Source organism: Mytilus californianus, unplaced genomic scaffold (genome assembly GCF_021869535.1).
Source record: "Mytilus californianus isolate M0D057914Y unplaced genomic scaffold, xbMytCali1.0.p SCAF_9, whole genome shotgun sequence".
In the NCBI taxonomy this organism is placed as follows: Eukaryota; Metazoa; Mollusca; class Bivalvia; order Mytilida; family Mytilidae; genus Mytilus; species Mytilus californianus.
Genome location: NW_026262745.1, coordinates 30,549,488 through 30,572,647, shown reverse-complemented (window position 1 = coordinate 30,572,647; position 23,160 = coordinate 30,549,488). Strand labels below are relative to the sequence as shown.

At 34.9% G+C, this 23,160-nt stretch overlaps 1 protein-coding gene across 1 annotated transcript; it reads right to left on the bottom strand.

The window, feature by feature from the left end:
• Positions 1 to 2,523: 2,523 nt before the first annotated feature.
• LOC127714457 (uncharacterized) lies at positions 2,524 to 22,461 on the bottom strand. The gene is made up of 3 exons (XM_052220517.1): positions 22,274 to 22,461; positions 4,817 to 4,948; positions 2,524 to 3,614 (listed from the first exon to the last, which is right to left on the bottom strand). The coding sequence occupies exons 1-3, from the start codon at positions 22,341 to 22,343 to the stop codon at positions 2,845 to 2,847; spliced, it is 972 nt and encodes a 323-aa protein (XP_052076477.1). The 5' UTR covers positions 22,344 to 22,461; the 3' UTR covers positions 2,524 to 2,844.
• Positions 22,462 to 23,160: the final 699 nt, after the last annotated feature.

The window sequence follows — 23,160 nt, the reverse complement described above, 5'->3', positions numbered from 1 at the left end:
TGATTTTAAAATTGTTTGGTTAAACCTGAAATATACTTCTTGATTTTGAAAAGTTATGACTTGTCATTCCAAAGTTATAGTACTATGACTGTCAGATTATGAAAATGTAATACTCTACTTGTCAAGCACTAGATCTAGAATGCTTGGATCAATTTAATACAAAACTAACACTGTTGTTGGTATCCGGTGAATCTTGAATCACTTTGAATTTTGGAAATTCTATGGTTAATCATTAAATTATCCTAAATTCAAAATTATCAGTTAATCAAAATGATTAATTGATAGACAATAATCAAAAAATGTATTTTTTTATTCACCCCAACTGGCAAGCACTTAATTCATGTAATTTAGGATTTTTCATTGGCAATATTGATAAAACAAAATATAACTTGAGTAAACAAAATGTATTTTTATTTAGGGAGCTACCATTTGATTTGTATGGGGGGCTAGGATGAAATTTGAAAAAAGGCAGGACAGGAGTTTTGAGTAAAAAAAAAAAGGCAGGATGACAATTTATGTAAAAATAGTCAGGATAAACTAATAAAAAAGGCAGGATCGAATAGAGTGAAAAATAAAAAGGCAGGACAGAGATTACAAGTAAAAAAAATGCAGGAGAAAATTTTTCATCCTAGCCCCATAAAAATCAAATGGTAGCTCCCTTACTTAATTTGTTTTGTATGTTTTTTTCACGATTTTTTTTTATCAAGTTACAATTATTTGTAGGTCGGAGTATAGGTTCATGTATGCACTTGATATTTCCTAAAAAGTGTAGAATTACAAATATCGGTAATAGGAATGGAATTAGCAGACGGAAATTACGTATACTGTTCACTAAAAATGTTGGCTTGGCTTACACATGACCTGTACGGTATGAATGATATAGTTAATAAACACCTGATCTGTGTATTATCGGGATTATAGCACAGCAAGATCAAAGGGAATTGGCCTCTGTCTTGCGTTAAATTCAAATATTTTCCTGACACATTGGAAACATTTCCTATGTTATTATTTAACACATTGATGGTGATAATGGCAAATCTTTGGGCATAGCTTATACATGTGGAGCAGGATTTGCTAACACTTCCGGAGCACCTGAGATCACCCCCAGTTTTTGTAGGGGTTCGTGTTGCTCAGTCTTTAGTCTTCTATGTTGTGTTTTGTGTACTATTCTTTGTCTGTTGGTCTTTTTTTTAGCCATGGCGTTGCCAGTTTATTTTCGACTTATGAGTTTGAATGTCCCTCTATCTGGTATCTTTAGCCTCTCTCAAAACTGGTAAGCTGAAGAACAATTTTGAAAATTCAAACAGTGTCAATATCAAAAATGGCATTCAAAGACCACTATAAATAGTTTAGAGTCATTTTAAGAAGCGAAGATTGTTTTATCTAAGTATGAGTACAGTTACACAAATTAAAAAAAAACGAATGTACCAATTTAATCAGGATCGTATCAAAGCACTGACAACTGGATGTATACTAACAACAACAACGGCATCGAACAAGTGGAAGGTGGTAAGGGAGCTACCATTTGATTTTTATGGAGGGGCTAAGATGAAATTTGAAAAAAAGGCAGGACAGGAGTTTTGAGTTAAAAAAAAAAGGCAGGATGACAATTTATGTAAAAATGGTCAGGATAAACTAATAAAAAAAGGCAGGATCGAATAGAGTGAAAAATAAAAAGGCAGGACAGAGATTACAAGTAAAAAAAATGCAGGAGAAAATTTTTCATCCTAGCCGCATAAAAATCAAATGGTAGCTCCCTTACTTAATTTGTTTTGTATGTTTTTTTCACGATTTTTTTTTATCAAGTTACAATTATTTGTAGGTCGGAGTATAGGTTCATGTATTCACTTGATATTTCCTAAAAAGTGTAGAATTACAAATATCGGTAATAGGAATGGAATTAGCAGACGGAAATTACGTATACTGTTCACTAAAAATGTTGGCTTGGCTTACACATGACCTGTACAATATGAATGATATAGTTAATAAACACCTGATCTGTGTATTATCGGGATTATAGCACAGCAAGATCAAAGGGAATTGGCCTCTGTCTTGCGTTAAATTCAAATATTTTCCTGACACATTGGAAACATTTCCTATGTTATTATTTAACACATTGATGGTGATAATGGCAAATCTTTGGGCATAGCTTATACATGTGGAGCAGGATTTGCTAACACTTCCGGAGCACCTGAGATCACCCCCAGTTTTTGTAGGGGTTCGTGTTGCTCAGTCTTTAGTCTTCTATGTTGTGTTTTGTGTACTATTCTTTGTCTGTTGGTCTTTTTTTTTTAGCCATGGCGTTGCCAGTTTATTTTCGACTTATGAGTTTGAATGTCCCTCTATCTGGTATCTTTAGCCTCTCTCAAAACTGGTAAGCTGAAGAACAATTTTGAAAATTCAAACAGTGTCAATATCAAAAATGGCATTCAAAGACCACTATAAATAGTTTAGAGTCATTTTAAGAAGTGAATATTGTTTTATCTAAGTATGAGTACAGTTACACAAATTAAAAAAAAACGAATGTACCAACTAAATCAGGATCGTATCAAAGCACTGACAACTGGATGTATACTAACAACAACAACGGCATCGAACAAAGGGAAGGTGGTAAGATATGAAAAGAAACATTATAGAGTAGCATTGTAAACAACAGCAAGATTTTAAAGCCATACATTATCGTTTTTAAATACAAGAATCTCTTGCATATGGGACCCTCAAATATTTGAAAATGTATCTGATTCAAATAAAACTTTATATTATGACTCAAGTATGTGCATTCGGTCACCAACTGTTATTCTAGGTGTTACACTGTTATACTGTAACAGTTATAAGTGTTAGTGTCTAACCTGTTTGGTATGCATAATGAAAGAGATAATTATATCCCAAAATTGATATCCTTTTAGGCGACAGAAGAAGGTCTGCTTCCACTTTCCTTTTATCTTCAATGCACTTTCCAAGTTTCTCGGCCCATAGTTGCCAAGTCTCCCGTAAATGACTAAAATAGAAGTAATCGTAATGAAAAGGTAAAAGCATGGTGAATCCACTGAATTGATTCGTCATCAGTGCGATGTAGAGTGCGCCATGGCGTAGGTAATCATTTTCTACCTTACATGGTTCACGGACCACTAGGTCTTGTGAAAAATATTGTGCAATCATCTTTGCCATAGAAATCCTATAGTGTGCAACTGCAAACAGCACAGGAGACATCTGATGCTTTACTGAAACCATGTCCTCAACTTTCATTTTCAATGTAGTATAAAGAGGTAAAACTTCAGTAAGTGTTTTAAATTTGCAGTACAGTATTAGTAAATGGATTAAATATACACCAGCACTAGGTCTAGACAAATGTCTTACATTCTCCGTCATATCACTGGTATCCCAAACATTAAAAACATCAGCTGATGTGATGTCCTGCTCACATGAAACACTAAGGCCGTATTTGGCAAATATTAGGTGTGGACACGTACCATATGCAATGCTTATTTCTAGTCTATTTATCATTTCATCTTCATCTATACCTTCTTTTGTACATATTTCTAAATCTTGTGAACAGGAGCAGTTCACAACATGCTCAGTTTTAGTTCCTTTCTCTTTAGTACAAGTGTAGGTGTCTGGAAAAAAACAAAAGAGCGATTTGATCACTTTTATATCTACATCAGCATCTACTGATCATAATGTCAGTACATCGAACTAAATGTAAGTGTTCTCCTTTTCTTAAAATTGAGGAGCGTTTTTGAAATGTTATTTTTGACATTAGTTTATTATCTTAGCCCGAAGAATTTATTTGTTTGTAAAAAGCTACAGAGAGATAAAATATAAGTCATACTGCATGAGTGAAAGAAATTTGAAATTTAGTATTATCTGAAGTTTTGTGAATGTGTCCGAAATTAATTAGTCATTCCGATTTCAAATAGCCTGATAGTCTTGGGAGACTGCGAACAAAGCTCACAAAAGCATACACCTGACCCTAACATAATCCATTATTTTGCTTAGGGGACCTCAAAAATGATCCTGATTAAACAAGGAAATAGTCATGATAGCATTTATATGATTAAGTTTGTGTGAATAAATTGTGATAATAAGGGGGTTAAAAATGGTTGTGGATACAAAATAGAAACCCTCATCCCCAAATAACGCAATGGCATAGTCCATGTTTTGCTGAGGGTAACCCCAGAAATAATTTTGATAAAAAAAAAATTGAAGGTGCACAATGGCACTATATGGTTAAGATTATTAGAAAATTTCCAAACATTGTGATAAGGACTTTAGAAGGAGTTACAGGTACAAATCTCTGTACTATAGTCAGAGGGTTGCAAATGTGACGAAGTTCATGTCAGACCAAAGATAACTTGAAAAATCATTAAGATGAAGAAATGAAATAGAAGGTGTACAAGTACATTATGTGAGTAGGATTCTGTGGATGTCATACAATTCTGTCAAGCGCGCGGTTAAGGAGGGGTTGTGGATACAAAAGTGGGACAGAAAGACGGACGAATGGACGGACTCCCCAAGCACTATAAACCGTCCGCCTAAGAAAGCATGTCTTCGGAGATGGTTAACCATTACCACGAAATTAAGTTCTGAGAAACATTACTACGACTTGAAGTAAAAACATTGTCGATATGGGGGAGGAGGGGATTTTTTTTTTTCGTTTGAATTGATTTTTTTTTCGTACCACGCAAGCATAAATGATTAATTTTTAAGCGTGAAAAAAAAAATTGAAGAAGTAATCAATGGAACATAACTTAAATCATAATCTTTTTTTAAATAAAAACTAATGGAACTATCACGGCTTAAATCTAGATATACTAACCAAACCAAAACATGCATGATAGTACCCAAGGATGCTCTCTTATAAATGTAATAACATCGGCTTCCGGTTTATTTTTGACTGCAAGCAGGAACTCGTACTTTTCTTTCCGTGTCAGTTTTACTCTATCAAAAACTAAAAATACGAATTAAAAATATAGAATAGGAATATCAATATAGATACGAACTCTGTATAAACTAGATCGATTGTGACTAATTATTGACCTGAAGGTCAAGTCACAGCTATATTACATTAACATGAACACTAATAGTACAGTAATGTTCAATCAAAAAGGCCGTACGGTTGCCTATAATTGCTTACATCCACTTCACTTAAACTTTGGTGGATAGTTGTCTCATTGGCAATCATACCACATCTCCTTATTGCGTGAACCCTCTTAGGGGTTCACGCTTATATATTGGCGAGTTTTGGAAGTGTCTATGGCCGGCGGGCCACTCGATATCCTCGGAATCACGATTCTCGGAACGTCTCGAAAATTTTCCATCATTTATATAGGTAGTTATCTATGTCTTTGATATGGTCCTTCTATGGATAGGCTACAACGTGACATTGTATATTTCAACAACCCGACAAACGGTTGATTTGTAGATTTGAAAGTAAAACAATAAAGACTAGGTTGCATTCTAAAAACCATTTATATGTTAGAACCTATTTGCCTTTTGACAAAACATACATGTTTTTAATAATGTGAATGTTTATCAAATATACAATGACCCAGAATAAACAGATTATTTCTGAACGTTTATCATTTGATATTTAGTAATTCAATCATAGCATGAGAAAATGTCGGAAAGAATGAAGAAAATTAAGAAAACGATATTTCTGTTAAAAATATATATATATATGGTAATAGATACTACCAGACTAAGAGAATATTCATTGTTAAGGTAAAACTGAGACTGAATTTATTCCTAATAATTATAGAATATAATTAAAATTGTAATGTATACGTGCATTATGTCTCACAGGTTTGATCAGTCATTACATTTATGAAAATTATATGTAACGTATGAGCATCAATGAGCAGGGATGCGTATCCAAAATTAGCTAAATATCTAAACTTTAAACGGTCGTGAATGGAATACTTGCGTGGTTTCAATTCACAAGGATTTTAAATCCTTGCATCTCACAAAAAACGTAATTAATATTTTACAATAGTCATAACAAAATTTAATTACTATCATAATGTTAATTTTTTTTTAAATTTTTTTTTCTTTTATTAGTTCAACCTTATAGCATCTACATATTTGTACTATGGTACGGTTTTGAAAATTGTATTCATTGTGTTGGTCAGCTATCCTACACGTCTTGATTCATTTACATTATATATCACCCTGTTCACACGCACACTATCGGTTTGCATTCACAAAAAAAACGGATAAAATGTCAATGAATCCGGAGTCAAAACACTTGTGGTAGGTAGTTTGACATCCGATTTCAACTATAAGATTAATATATGTGATGACGCAAATGCGTATTCTTATCCAGAGTATCAGTGCGTATGCTTTCTATCAATTATTTCTTGCGCAAAAATACCACGTTCATGCATAAATAATAATTTCACTCGCGAATGCGAATTTTCGCTTTTCTTATCTAAATTCAGGACACGGCAATAAGAGCTTGCCATGTGACTTTCAAGCACGGTCATCATTGCTTACGGTATTCTGACCTCTAGCTGTTTCTCTTTTTTTTTTCTTTTTGAGTCACTGTCCTTTTATAAACTTTGACATTTTCGAAATGCCCAAGGAATAGATTACTTAACTTCGTACTTTATTTGGCCTTTTTAACTATTTTTAATCGAGCGTCACTGATGATTCTTTGTAGACTTAACTCGCGTCTGGCGTACATGTTAATCCTGGTATTTTTTCATATCTACATGTCTTTTTATATAAATTGGTTCTTTCGAGAGTATGTTCAAGTATTCATAAAATTTCTGAAAATAAGATATTCTTCAAAACCAAGTTTCCCTGTAAAATATTTGGATTGATTTAAGTAAAATCAGGAAATCCTTAAAATTTGAGATGTTTTAAGAGACCAAAATAAGTCTCTATATAAGAGGTCCAAATGAAGCCTGTGTGTTACTCTCAAGAAAAATATACGAAACCTTCTTATAAGTTGCATGCCAAAGGGTTTCACTTCACATGGAAAATGGACTTTAAATTTATCTGTACAACATCTACCATGAGTACAGACAACTTCAATAACGAGATGGGAATATGAAGGCATCCATGCAGGAAACAAAATATAAAGATGTGATAGATAAAATAAATGCATCCAGATTATAAAGCAAACTGAGTGCTTAAATTTATATTGCGATTGGTTTGTGCAATTTGCATTATACATCCGGTTTGTAGAAACTGGGATTTGCAATAGGATTATAAAAAAATGATGTGCAATCCCAAGTAATAAAATTTATGAAATAGTTGAGCTTTAAAATGTATATTCAAATAGTAGCTGTATATACACTTTTCTATTCACACCTATCCAACATTGCTTTCAACTGACTTGTGCCAGAATGTACACACTATTACATATTTTTAATAAAGGTAGTTTAACTTCATCATTATCTCCTTCTATTCACATTCAATTATTTCAATTCAAAAGCAAACAAAAATTCAGCAACAATCTTTTGATGACCAGTCAGCTGTCTTAGGTTCACGTATTGCTTTTCTTTTTTTAAAGAAAGCAACTTGTTTTTATATTGAATGGGTTGACCGTAGTACAAAAATAGTCAACGGTCTTCTCCGACTGCATTTGCACTTTCGAGTGTTATTCACAGCCACAGTTAAAAAGTTTAATTCAATAGAAAACAAAGGATATGGGGTTTACTTCCATGACATAAAATCACTACATGCACAGAAAAAAACACACAAAAAGCAAAGGAACACCGCTATTATTGATGTCCAATGAGTAATATCCTTTGAATTTACACGCATGTCAGAAACTATCATTTGACTGGAAACTTTCACTGTTTGATTGTTGATGATTTGTAATATCTATATTATTGGAAAAAAATCAGTTTCATTTTTAAAGATTTGACTTTCAGACTTATCATTTCAGAAATTTTGGGAACTTATATATATATATATACATGTATTACTAAGAGGAAGACGGCTGTGTTATGAATCAATAGGATTATTTAAAAAAAATCTGTTCACTTATGAAGAAGAATCTTACTGGAACTATAACTGCATACATTAACTTATAAGAAATAATTCTATGCAAATTTTATCGTAGATAAGCATGTTAGCAAGGACAATTCAGAACGTTCTTCACATGAATAAACATTTACCGGTAAATTTTCCAGCCTACGGGATCACAGCTCCATCCACACAAAGCTACACACATACACAATTCGTTATCTTACACCTAAGTAACAAACATATGAAACAAGTTGCTTTTTAAAAAAAAAAAGACAATACGTGAACCTTAGAACTTTTTTATTCTAATTATTAATTCAACTGAATAAGAAATTATATATCAGTGTTATCTTGGCCATGTGTGTGGAGGATACTATTTTCTTTTTATTGTAAATCATTACAATTTTGGCATGTTGAGAGAAGTGTTAAATATAAAGCAAGGAGAGAGAAAAAAAAGATTTCCAGACGTATAATTTCTAAAAGAATAATAATAATTCAAAACATGGAGGACACATGTACCTTCTTCCAAAAATTCATAAAACTAATCTAGAAATAAGTAATGAGGCATTGCGAACTGGTCAGCTAGCAGGACAGATACTTACTTGATCTAATTATAAATATAAAACAAGAAGATGTGGTTTTATTGCCAATGAGACAACTCTCCACAAGAGACCAAATGACACAGAAATTAACAACTATAGGTCACCGTACGGCCTTCAACAATGAGCAAGGCCAATACCGCATCGTCAGCTATAAAAGGCCCTGAAATGACAAATGTAAAACAATTCAAACGAGAAAACTAACGGCCTAATTTATGTACAAAAAATGAACGAAAAACAAATATGTATCACATCAACAAATGACAACCACGTTATTACAGGCTCCTGACTTGGGACAGGCACATACAAACAGAATGTGGCGGGGTCAAACATGTTAGCGGGATCCCAACCCTCCCCCTAACCTGGGACAGTGGTGTAACAGTACAACATAAGAATGAACTATAAAAATCAGTTGAAAAAGGCTTAACTCATCAGATGGATACAAACAGAAATACTACACAGAGTGGACGTGGCCGGGTACTTGTATATCCCAACAACAAATAGACACTAAGTACAGATCTGAGAGTACTCGCAGTTACTGACAGCTAGTTCAAAGCCACTAACAACTAATTAAAAAAATCATGCATCTAAGACTAAACTATTAATTAGTACACATCCAACATCCAATTATTGAAGAGGCATAACTTTTACATTCAAGATACAAAAAATTTCATTAATAAAATAGAGTCACACGAAGTAAAAAAGTATGCATTCTTATGGCCTATGATGTACGTCAATGTACACAAATATGATTATTGATAATTTAGAAGAAACTGTTATCAATGCATTAGAATTTATTGACACACAGTAGAATATACTTTAAAGGTTCTCAACAAAAAAGATTTAACTGTATTTGTTAAATTAATTCTTAGAAAAGAATTTGAGTTTAATGGACTGTTATACAAACACATTATACGAGCGACCATTGTCACCAACATGCACAGATCTGCATCTCTCTGCCCTATTCATTAAAATTTTTAGATAAGTTCCAATGGAGAGAAAACATCAAATTACACTGTCAATAGGGATGACGATTTTATGGTCTTCACAGGCAAATTAGAGCAAGTTGAAGATTTCTTTAACCTTGCAAACGAAATTGACCATCTACTTAAGTTCTAATATGAGGTGTCGACATCTAGTATGGCCTTTTGAGAGGGTGGTAAAGGGTTATTTTCGTGCAACGTTTTCGGCCTTTTTATTTCACGTGTTTCCGTGTTTCGACGTTTTATTTCTCGTTTTCTCGTGTTTGGTTCGATGTGCGTGCTTCGTGTTTTCCCTTAATTATTTTTTGTGTTTCGTGTCGGCACTCTTATTTTCTCGTGCTTGTCCCGCATTTGATTAAAAAGTAAACCGGGACTAATTCAAAGTCAGCTCAACTATTGTTTTAAATTATAAACTTATTAACTGGTCCCAAGATATTTATTAATAGCCAATTGTATTACTATGATAAATCGGATGCAACTAACGGACGCTAAAAGGTGACCACATGCAGGGTCGCCATGTCCATTTAAGTATAACCGACGATTGGGCTCAAGCAGAAAAGACTATCAGGTGCTGATACTTTAATTATGAACCAATCTGACATATGGTAAAAAGCTGAAAATACAAATAAAATACAATTTTACAATGTGTTCAATTAATGTTATTATAACGAAATGTCAAAAGTAATTGTCCTTAGAATGTTCTCCAGTACTGCCATGTCCTTACAATTTTCAGTTTTAGATACGTGTGAGAGAGGGAAAGGTAGCGCCGATACGATGTTTTAACGTTCTTATAAGGTTAAAGATGAATAATCCTCCTAGACTGGAACACATAAATAGATTAAGAATACAATCAAACGAACTTTATAAATTACGGAACGGTGTAACAGAATACTCCCCGTCTGATGTCTATCTGATATCACTATTCCATATTTTTTTCGAATATGAATACAAGATTTACATAAATGAATAAATCCCAATATAAATTGAATATATACAGGTGAAATGTCCACTATTGGTCGTGTGAGAAATATCAGATCTCAACGACTTTTCACTATAAAGGTTCCTGAATAAGTACGTTCCACGGGAAACTGGGTAGGCACAGTTTCTTGTCCTTTAGAAGAAGGGTGTCTCGGACGACATTGTTGTGTTCTGTAGAATGTTTCATTACTGCTGTATCGATTATGGGAACTGTTTTCTCCAACGTTGTTAGACGGTAAGTATAACACGAGTTAGTAGTTGGTTGTCTTCCGATTTGGCGAAATGACACATCTTTGTGAGTATCAGACGAAATAAGGCGTTTCGTCATAACGTTCAATCCTGCAGATCTAGCCGCTCTATCTGTAGAGTGGCGTCCTCCATATTTGATTTTGTCGTAGTAATGTCTAAGAAAAGGTGTTACTCGGTGACGATGTCCAGATAAGACTACTGGTTCCTTTTCACTAAAATTCAAGTCAGATTTGGCAATACTGCTTCCTCCTCGTAGTAGACGTTGCTCGTTCAATGGCAGATTGAGATTGGCAATAAGTCCTTCTTTCGGAATAGGTTTGTGAATGCTATTGATTTCCTCTCCATGAACTTTAGGTCCTGTTGATTTCGGAATGAAACTTTCTTTATCGATAGATTTTTCTATAGAAGTCACAGATTCTGCTTTTAGTGACACGAGTGCTGTCCCTTTAGAGAAATTCTTGAGTTTACCAGATTTGGCACTGGATCCAGTACACTCAAGGAATTGTATGGAGTGCATTTTTGCAACCTTCACATCTGAATTTAAGTTTTGGTAGTTTTCTTCACCAACGATTGGATTTTCGTCCTTGACGGATATTTCCGGTCTTGAGGCGTTGAGAAGTTGTTCTGGTTTCGTGATTGAAACGTTAGTTATCTTTGTGTTGACTTCAAGCGTAACAGTTTGCTTGTCAATGTATGTATTTCCAATTATGACCCAACCAAGTTTCAATTTTTGGGCAAATGGAGTTCTGGATGGTCCTAGGCGTTGTTCAAGGACGTGATGTGCCTCTATAAGGTCTCTTCCAATTAAGAGTAGAATTTGACAACGTTCCTCTATTGGTGGAATTCTTCCTCCGAGTTCTTTTAGATGAGGATGATGCATTGCAACTTCAGGAGTAGGAATTTCGTCTCGATTATTGGGAATATTATTACATTCAATTAATGTAGGCAGATCAAATTGTACGTCATCATGTACAGATTTTATGACGAAATCTTTCCCTCTTTTCCCGGAAGTAGCTACTCTGCCGGAGCATGTTGTAAGAGAGTAGTTTTCAGGTTTTTCCTGAACGTTGAAGACTGAAGAATTCAGGCGAGGCAAGAGACCGGTTGCTTTGGTCGTCAACGATGGCGTACATCCGGATAACTTTGTCTGTCTTGTCCTTGTGGTACACATCTACAGATACTATTTTAGCACAAGATTTCCCGCTATAATTATGTATCCTTGCAAATCTCAGTACAGGTAGAATTAACTGAGGTTGACTTAGTTTCAGCCGATTCTGTAGGCTCCCCGCCATAGGCTTGCTTGGGCGAGCTAGACTGAGAACTTGCAGGTTGCTGTGGTCTAGTAATGTGAAGTGCGGTAGTGTGTTGTTTACTTCCACACTCATTACAACTGATACTTGCATTGCAGTCCCGACTTCTGTGTGTGGTTGACTCACAACACTTGAAGCACACATTATTTTGTTTTAACAGATCCTTGCGTTCCTTGATTGACTTGGCTCTGAACGCTCGGCATTCGTTCAAGGTATGCTTTGTCTTGTGTAGGATGCTCATTACTTGTTGTTGGCTACTGTCTTCAGGTTGCTGTTCAACAGCCGTCTTATGGACGTCAACTTTATAATACGTCTGAGGTGTGAACCTTGGCGTAGCGGCTTTTGTATTAGGCGTGACTTTTGACCCAAAGATGAACCCAGGATCGTTCTTTATTTTGCTAATTTCCCTGATGAAGGCAGAGAATTCTGTGAAGGGTGGAAATGCAACTTCATATTTAGACTTGTATCTTGAAGCCCTTGTTATCCACTTTTCTTGGAGTGCGTATGGCAGCTTTTCCACAATAGAATTTATCCTCTTCGAAGAGTCGAAGTAAGCTAGCAAACATCCCAGCTTGGGATTTTCTTTGTGATACTCTATTTCTGAGATAATATCTGACAAATCGTACAGGAGTGAGTTGTCTTTATTTGTCAGTGTTGGAAAGTTGTCAAGTTTGTTGACGAGAGACGTCTGCAACATTATTGGAGCACCATATCGATCGTCCAGTCTTTCCCATAGTCTGTGTAGGCCTCTTGTTGGGTTGTTGGCATTTGATGCCCTTATACTCATGGCATGTTTGGCAGACTCTGGTCCAAGCCATTTAATAAGTAGGTCTATCTGTTCCGAGTCTGAAACTTGTAATTCATCTATGACGTTTTTAAAACTGGCTTTCCATGTATGACATGATTCTGCCTGGTCGTTAAAGCTTGTTAACCGGGAGAATAGTAGGTCCTTGCGTAGAAGAAATCTAGTTATCTCTGATGTAGGATTAATTGGTTGCAGGTGTGTAGCAGGGATCTCTTCTTTAACACCTTGTTTCTGGTGTTCAGCAGGGATCTCCTCTGAAAGGCCTAGTTTTTGTATGCCGGTTACTATTCCCAGATCTGGGATTAAGGTAACTTCCGGTGACTTAGTATCGGAAGGCAAGACAGCAGATGTCTGTGACGGCAAGTTCAGTGCCACAGATGGCACGAACGCTGGTGCTTCATGACTCAGCTCAATCTTAACAGGAATTTGTTTTATCTTTTGGGGTCCTGTTACTTCCTGTACAGCAGATGGTACAGGATGTTTATTGACGAAATCTTGCACACGCTGGAGCGGGTCTTCTGTTTCGTCAGGGAGATCGCTATATGCTTGGTTGCCATCGTATTCCAGGATACGAGCCTCGGCTCCTGCGGCTGCAGCTTCTCTTCGTGCTTCGAGAAGGTTTAACTTGGCTTTCAGCTCGGCTTACACGTGCGGCCTCCTGTTGCATTTGAGCCTTCCTGCGTATGGCCTCTTGATCTAGTTGCACTTTTCTGTGTATTGCCTCTTGTTCCATTTCAGCCTTTGTACGCGCGGCTTCTTGTTCCATACGTGTGGCTTCCTGTTCAATTATAGCCTTTTTACGTGCGGCTTCTTGCTCCATTTCAGCCTTTTTGCGTGCAGCTTCTTGCTCCATTTCAGCCTTTTTGCGTGCTGCTTCCTCTTCCATTTCAGTTTGTCTGAACAGGGCTTGTTCCTCTAACATTGCCTCCTGTTGTAGGATAAGTGCATGTTGTTCGACAAAGGATATTTTTGATTTAGCGGCCTCTGCTTTGGCATACTTCCTCCGAGCTAGGCTTGACATGTCAGACACGTTAGAGCTGCCGCTATGCGAGGTTTTCTTACTCTTTGAGGTCTTTGTTTTAGTAGATTTAGCCTTGGTCAGGGCGATGCGATGTTCGTGCAATGTTTCTATTGCCAGGTCCACTTTGGACAGTCGAATATCCAACGTGAGATTACATGAGTCTATGTCCTTTAGACTGTCCAATGTTCTGGTCCTTTTCAGAAAGTTCAGGTATTCATCTGTGAGCCTTCGATAGTTAGTACAGGCTTTTACAAGTTTGTCCTGTGCTGTTAAGAGTTGCTGGAGCTCGTTCGGTGGCATGGTGACTTCCAATAACTGGGATTCTATATCAGACCAGAGGGTCTCTAGTTCCTGACAGAACTTGTCACGTTTTTCTGTGAATGCTCCCTGGCCTTTTTCCGTGAGGTCACGTACTCGCCTAGTCTCGGGATTTTCCTCTACATTCGACGGATTGTCCACAGGCTGTCCGGCATCTATTTTCAGCTCCGTGTCTTTTTGGAGTTTTGTTTCTTGACGCTCGGGGTCATCTAATCCATGTTTCCTAATCAACTAACGGATAGTAAGATTAAAATAGACTGTTGCAAACGTTGGCGGTTTGCTGCCTGGTACACACAAGCTGTGTTGCGTAATGTTGTTGTAACAGTTGTAACGATACTACGTTGCAGTTCCTTGTCTGGATATGTGTAGACAGGTTGTCGTCAATTTACTGTACGCCAAGGGATGACGCGTTTGTTGTAGCCGTAGAACTGACGTGGAGTGGCGTAATCTGTGAGACACAACAGGCAAGTTGTAGACTTTTTACTGTAATGGCCTAACCATTAAGTATAAATGACGATTGGGCTCAAGCAGAAAAGACTACCAGGTGCTGATACTTTAATTATGAACCAATCTGACATATGGTAAAAAGCTGAAAATACAAATAAAATACAATTTTACAATGTGTTCAATTAATGTTATTATAACGAAATGTCAAAAGTAATTGATAGCACAGTCCGTTGAAAGCGAGAAAATGTTGTACTTTCAAGAACGGTTAAATTTGAGGTATTTCACGGAGAAAAGGTTCAAATATGTAGAGAGCAATTTGAAAGGTTCAAATACAATGTTGTAGAATTAACTCACTCTGTGGTTAGCCACGAATTGTGTCCAAATTGACGTTTGTCCTTAGAATGTTCTCCAGTACTGGTATGACCTTGCAATTTTCAGTTTTAGATACGTGTGAGAGAGGGAAAGGTAGCGACGATACGATTTTTTAACGCTCTTATAAGGTTAAAGATGAATAATCCTCCTAGACTGGAACACATAAATAGATTAAGAATATAATCAAACGAACTATATAAATTACGGAACGGTGTAACAGAATAGACTGCATGATCTCCAAGAACGGCTGAGTAATAACTTTTGGACTCTTTGCCTTAATATTTACGATTTTATTCCTTGGCTTCGTTTTTCCAGAGTGTTTTTATTCCGTGCAACGTTTATGCGATTTGTTATTTCACGTGTTTCCGTGTTCAGACCTTCCCTTTCACCACCCTCTATTTAGATACCGAAGTGTACAAAAGTGAACGATTCCAAAATAATGGAATTCTTGATGTTAAGTCACATATTTTAAAAACACAGAAACGTATTAATATTTACCAATCACTAGTGCACATCCAAAACAAACATAAATTTAAGAGCATTACAGTGTGTGAATAATATAAGAAATTTCTACTTCTACCACTAAGTGACCACCGTCATTTGGTTGACTATCCTGTCACTGTTTGGTGTGCGCTTCAGTGGCGGATCCAGGGGGTGGGGGGGGGGTCCCCCTTTTTTGGCCGATCAATGCATTTGAATAAGGACATATGATTGGAAACCCCCCCTTTTTTCTCCTGGGTTGGGACCCCCCTTTTTAAAATGGCTGGATCCGCCCCTGCGCATCAAGTCCAAAAATAATTTTAACAGAAAGGAAATAATTTGTGATGTACATAACAGTTATACATGGTGCAAATAAAAACATGGGACTGGAAATTTAATGTGCATGCAGTAGTCTCTTGAACGAGAAAGACTTTCTGCAGCGGTCATTGAAATAATAGTGACATCAATGAATTAAATAAACATTAAATTAACTTACAACATAACTTAATTGATAGAGAATACTGTAAAAAGGAAACAGTAAAAGTTGTAAAAAAAAAAAGATTTTTTTCTATCTGATTTGTAAAAATGACAAGTTTTTATTGTTACAAATCAAATCCCAAAGCCCATTTTAACTCATTATGTAGAAACCACAGCACTATTTTAAAATATCTCTCTGTGAATATCTAGACACAGATGTTTGATACCATAGGTCGTTATAATTAAATCTTGACCATTTAACTTTCACTTGTTTATTAAAGGGTACAACTGTCAACTTTGCTCAAGTCAGTAAACCCTTGCAATGCATAAAATGTAGCTTTACAATAAATATACATTTTTGAAAATGATCTATAAATTGTTTATTATCATATATCCGATAAGTGAATTAGCGATCTGTGAAAATTCTTTATTGCCATGTTTTAAATATCTTAGATACACCGTATGGAGGTGCTCTTAATTGCAGGAAGATAATACAGATAAGATGAATAGGTGTTCCGAATGAACAATAATTAGGCTTCCGAATATTCCTTCATAGACTATATTTCTAACTAATAAATATGCGTGAACCCCTGAGGGTTTAATAAAATGTTCTTATTGTAAAGATATTTCCACCTCAATACCTTTCACCTGTTCACTCTGACTTACGATGAGCGGAAATGACACGGATTTTTTTTTTTTTTTTGCTGATGTTGCTACTAACAGTAAGTTTAAATTCATTTCCTCCTAAATATACATGTAGTTTGGGCTTTTGTAAAATATTAACATATATTTGATTAAAAAACCTTTTGGGTGCTCTTAAATAGGAGGAACGTACCAGTAAACACCATCAATTTCCGAGGGCTGGCAATGTGAAGGTGTTTAATTGATTTTTTCTTAGAATAGTCTTAAGAATACAATTAAACTGTCATTTTAATTTCACGCATACTTTTAAAATAACAATTTTCACTAAACGTCAAAATTATAAAATCACATAAGTCGAGTAAGTGTGTAAATAGTAGAGGCGACGAGTAATCACTTTTGGTAAATAATATAGATATTTAAAAAAATTGCAAAACGCGAAATTTGATGAAAATCCTCAATTAAGGGCAATAACAAAAAACAAAAAAACAAAAAAAACATCGACATATTTGTTTATCTTAGCTTGCTGATCGTTTTTGTTGTTTATCGTTTCTCTACTGATGTTACTATTTGTTTTAATGTTTAAATGACGCCAAAAAATGGTATATATCGTAAAGTCATATATAAGAAGTAAAAATTTGACTAATACCGTCATTCTAATATACTTGTAGATTTCTTGGTTTGTTATAACAATTTCTCACCCCTTTTATATTCTTTCAAATTGCCAAAATCGTAAAATGAGTAAAATTCGTCATTTATTGACAGTTTCTCCTGTAAGAAGGAAACTGTCAGCAATTTCCTTTATATAGCATATATTCTTAGATATTTTCTGCTGATAATTTTTGCGGTTTTTTGTTACTTTCTATGTCTTTTGAATTTTGATTAATTGATTGGTTGTTGTTCCCCTCTATCATGTGTAATAATTCAGAAAAAGCCAAAACACATAAAACGTTAGTAAATATTGCCATATAAGTGATGAAAAAAATAACTCCTACTAGTAGTTTTAGTGAATCATATATAGGATAAGTATGTAAATCTTGACATTGTGAGCATTTTTCATTTTTTTCAGAATTTCCCTATGTATTATCATTTTTAAAATATGGCAATTAACAGCAAAATTTTGCCCTCCATTACGAGACAAAGGAAGCCCTCTTGAGTTGTTGCTAGGTTTCCTTTAAATGCAATCCAAGTGGCAATTTCCCTGATATCCTATGAACACCGTCGTTTTGGATTACATATGTTCATTTAAGTCTCGTTAAAAGCTTTGAAGAGAAAATAATAAAATATTAAAGATCAGAAGTTCAGTGAATATATAAGGGTTTGATACTTATAACCTTGTTTATTAATTAGTTGAAATTAGATTTGAACTAGTTTGCAGTATATGCGATTACTATTAGGTACGTACGTTTAGGATTTTTTGTTTTTGCTTTTTTTTTTAGGGTTCCTTTGTGCTTTGTGTCGATCTGATGAGTCAAGCCCTTTCCCAGAGACGGAATTAGGAGGGAATCTCCTTGTGGAACTACATATTTGGTTAATACATAGACTTTTGACAGGTCCCACTCCTAACGTACATGTACGTTGTCTTGGCGGAGCCCCTCCTCCTTTTCAAAATCCTTAATTTGCGATGATTTGTAGAAATTGTTCCTATGTTATGCTGTTACATCACTGTCCAAGGTTAGAGTGAAGGTATTCTTTATGTGCCTGTCCGGAATCATGGTTGAAATAAAATTAAGAATGGAAATGGGGAATATGTCAAAGAGACAACAACCCGACCAAAGAGCAGACAACAGCCGAAGGCCACCAATGGGTCTTCAACGCAGCGAGAAAATCCCACACCCGGAGGTGGTCCCCAGCTGGCCCCTAAATAAATTTGTGTACTAGTTCAGTGAAAATGGACGTCACACTAAACTCCAAAACATATAAATAAACTTAAATTAAAAAAAACATACAAGACTAACAAAGGCCAGAGGCTCCTGACTTGGGACAAGCGCAATAAAATGCTTCGCTGGGGCGCAGCTTGATACGACCGCAGAGGTCGAACCCAGAACAGTTGGGGCATGTATGGACACAACATTCAAGCTTGATACAGCTCTGAATTTGGATTGTTATTAAATATTTGACACAGCATAGGTTTCTGACACAGAAAGAATGTGGTCTAAGAACTTGAATTTTTTTTAATTTACCTATTATGGTCCAATGTCCAAAATCAAAATACATGGTTAGATTCAGCATATCAAAGAACCCCAAGAATTCAATTTTTGCTAAAATCAAACTAAGTTTAATTTTGGACCCTTTGGACCTTAATGTAGACTATTTTGAAAACGGGACTTAAAATTAAAAATCTAAATACACGGTTAGATTTGGAATATCAAAGAACCCCAATAATTCAATTTTTGATGAAATCAAACAAAGTTTAATTTTGGACCCTTTTGACCTCAATATGAACCAATTTGATAGCGGGGCCCACAAATAAAAAATCTAAATTCATGGTTAGTTTCAGCATATCAAAGAACCCCATATATTCAATTTTTGTTGAAATAAAAAAAAGTTTAATTTTGGACCCCAACTTGGACCAACTTGAAAACTGGGCCCATAATCAAAAATCTAAACACATGTTTAGATTCAGCATATCAAAGAACCCCAAGAATTCAATTTTTGTAAAAATCAAACAAAGTTTAATTTTGGACCCTTTGGACCTCAATGAAGACCAATTTAAAAAACGGGACCCAAATTAAAAATCTAAATACACGGTTAGATTTGGCATATCAAAGAACCCCAATAATTCAATTTTTGATGAAATCAAACAAAGTTTAATTTTGGACCCTTTTGACCTCAATATGAACCAATTTGATAGCGGGGCCTACAAATAAAAAATCTAAATACATGGTTAGATTCAGCATATCAAAGAACCTCATATATTCAATTGTTGTTGAAATCAAACAAAGTTTAATTTTGGACCCCAATTTGGACCAACTTGAAAACTGGGCCCATAATCAAAAATCTAAATACATGTTTAGATTCAGCATATCAAAGAACCCCATATATTCAATTTTCGTTGAAATCAAACAAAGTTTAAATACTGGACCCTATCTTGGACCAACTTGAAAACTGGGCCCATAATCAAAAATCTAAACACATGTTTAGATTCAGCATATCAAAGAACCCCAAGAATTCAATTTTTGTTAAAATCAAACTAAGTTTAATTTTGGACCCTTTGGACCTTAATGTAGACCAATTTAAAAAACAGGACCCAAAATTAAAAATCTAAATACACGGTTAGATTTGGAATATCAAAGAGCCCCAATAATTCAATTTTAGATGAAATCAAACAAAGTTTAATTTTGGACCCTTTTGACCTCAATATGAACCAATTTGATAACGGGGTCCACAAATAAAAAATCTAAATACATGGTTAGATTCAGCATATCAAAGAACCCCATATATTCAATTTTTGTTGAAATCAAACAAAGTTTAATTTTGGACCCCAATTTGGACCAACTTGAAAACTGGGCCAAAAATCAAAAATCTAAATACATGTTTAGATTCAGCATATCAAAGAACCTCATATATTCAATTTTTGCTAAAATCAAACAAAGTTTAATTTTGGACCCTTTGGACCTTAATGTAGACTATTTTGAAAACTGGACCCAAAATTAAAAATCTAAATACACTGTTAGATTCGGCATAACAAATAAATAAATGTGATCAAAGATTTTACAAATCTAATGCGCCATACTGTGCAATTAAAGATTACTATTTGAAATTTTTCAATATTTGAAATTTGAAAAAAAATAATATTTGAAGAATAATTCTTTTTAATTTCTGAAATCTGAAATGAGTAAAAATTGACCCCCCACAATTTCTTTTTATCCCCCCCCCCCCCCCTTTTTTCCCCCAAAAAATTCTTTCCCTCAAGATATGGTCATAATCTCAATTCAAATTTCCAATGGAGTTGGCAACCATAATTACCCATTTAAATTTACCATAGTGCTAACTTAATCTATTTTATAATAGAATTAAAAATATAGTGTCAAATCTTTCATATGGATTTTTTGGTAAAAAAAATGATGCAACATTTGCAGATATTTTTACTGGTCTTCCTTTATAAATATGCATTTCTTTAAACATAATTTAAAAGCAGTGTAAGGGAAGTAACCAAAACGTTGTATTTGGATTACCTCCCTTACACTGTTTTAAATTATCTTTATTGTTTATTAACCATTACTTTATACATAATTTAAAAGCAGTGTAAGGGAGATAATTTCAATGATGTATTTGATTTATCTCCCTTACACTGCTTTAAATTATGTTTTGTACTAAAGTATTTGTCCATTAACCAGGACAACCTTGTTTTTCCCCCTTTTTTGCCCCTAATTCCTAAACGGTTTGAGCCATAACCCCCCAAAGCAAATCCTAACCATCCCTTTGTGGTATGGAAACTTGTAGTATAATTTCAGAGAGATCCATACACCGTTCCACAGTTATTGTCTGGAAACTAGAAAATGCTTATTTTTGGCCCCTTTTTGGCCCCTAATTCCTTAACTGTTGGTACCATAACCCCCAAAATCAATCCCAACCTTCCTTTTGTGGTATTTAACCTTATGGTAAAATTTCAAAAAGATCCATCCACTTAAACTAAAGTTAGAGTGCGAAAATCAATGTGTCTTCGGACGACGACGCCGGACGACGACGACGACGACGACGACGACGCCAACGTCATACCAATATACGACCACAAAATTTGTTTGCGGTCGTATAAAAATGCGGCGGGGTTAAACATGTTTTGTGAGATCAATTTCATGTTTGGCAATCATACACATCTTGTATTTTTTACATTAAGAAACCTAAAATCAACATATTAGATAACTGTAATTTTCCCAATTTTTTACTCGTCAGTGGAATACCTCTGTACCTTTACGTGTATAAAATCAACATACAAGATAGAAGGCAAAATAGGAAACGAGTTACTGTATCATATGTAATGAAGGTGTTATTAAGTTCAAACTGCAAAGATTACTATTCTGTACGGTATGTACAATAGAAAAACCAAGGATATGGGGTATCAATGATCCATGACGCAAAATCAGTACATGTACATAAAAAAACACACAAAAAGCAAAGGAACAGCGCTTTTATTGTTGTTCTTCATCTCAAAAGAACAGTGAGGCCTTCAGTTTCGATTTTTGCCAATTTATGTGACCGTTTCAGTGCTGTTCCTTGTCCTTAGAAAGGTAAAGTACGCGATTCATATAAACGAGGGTTTAGAGATGGGGTTTACAGAATAGAGAATAATCCCCCCCCCCCCCCCCCCCAAAAAAAAAAACAATGAATAGAGAATAATGGTGTGCAAAACTGTACAGGTTTATCCATCTATGTTTATACATCTATGGAATAATACAATTACGATTTAATAGTAAAATATTTTATTCTTAAAGAGTTTTACAAAATAACCATTACTTCAAAGATAAAAAAAAATGCAAAAAATATAAATAACACAAAAATATGGAATCCCCACCCAGCCGGACCCTATTATAACACTGTGAAGCTACACATTATACATTGATAGATACAAACAGAAACACAAATGACGTACGTTAAATTACAAGCTATTCTGTACTTACACCAGTTAAACCGTTGACCATATATCCAAGATTGTTCTTGTTGGTTTCTTTTACTACCACAATTGCCCATCACCTCATTTTCATTACTTACATATAATCATAACAAACACTAAGAGAGACATGAGAGACAGCTAGCATTAAATGTTATTTTTAGCAAAGCGATGAACATGAATTGATGAACGTCTACATTTTTCTTCAATTATGATCATGTGTATGTGTATTTACGGTCGATCAATAAGCACTTAACAACTGTAATGAGGGTCTATATGTGTGTTAATTATTACTGACCATTACTGTAAATGTTTAAAATACTTTAGTTTAAATTATCACGATATTGATAATGTTCATGTGTATTACTATAATAAGGGTCTATATGTGTGTTATCAGTAATATATTTAAAATACAGTAGTTTATCATGATAATGTACATGATTGTGTATTACTGTAATGAGGGTCTATATGTGTGTTATAATATGTTAAAAGGCATGCAGGACAACTCGGCCCGGAGACAACTCGGACCGAGCCAAATCGGACCATCAAATAAGTCATCTCGGACCGAGCCAAATCGGACCATCAAATAAGTCAACTCGGACCGAGCCAAATCGGACCATCAAATAAGTCAACTCGGACCTTCTATCAAAACAACACGGACCGTCAATAAGTCAACTCGAACTGTCTATTGAGTTAACTCAGACCGTCTATAATGACAAATCAGCCAAAGTATCAAAAGAGGATTTGAACTATATAAATGATTATAAATTATTGAATGTTATATTTCACATGACAATATCATTTGCATGTTGCTGAATTTGCAAACATAAAACATAAAACATAAAACATAAAACATAAAACGGGAAAAAGCTGACAAAAAATCTTTGGACTCTTTTT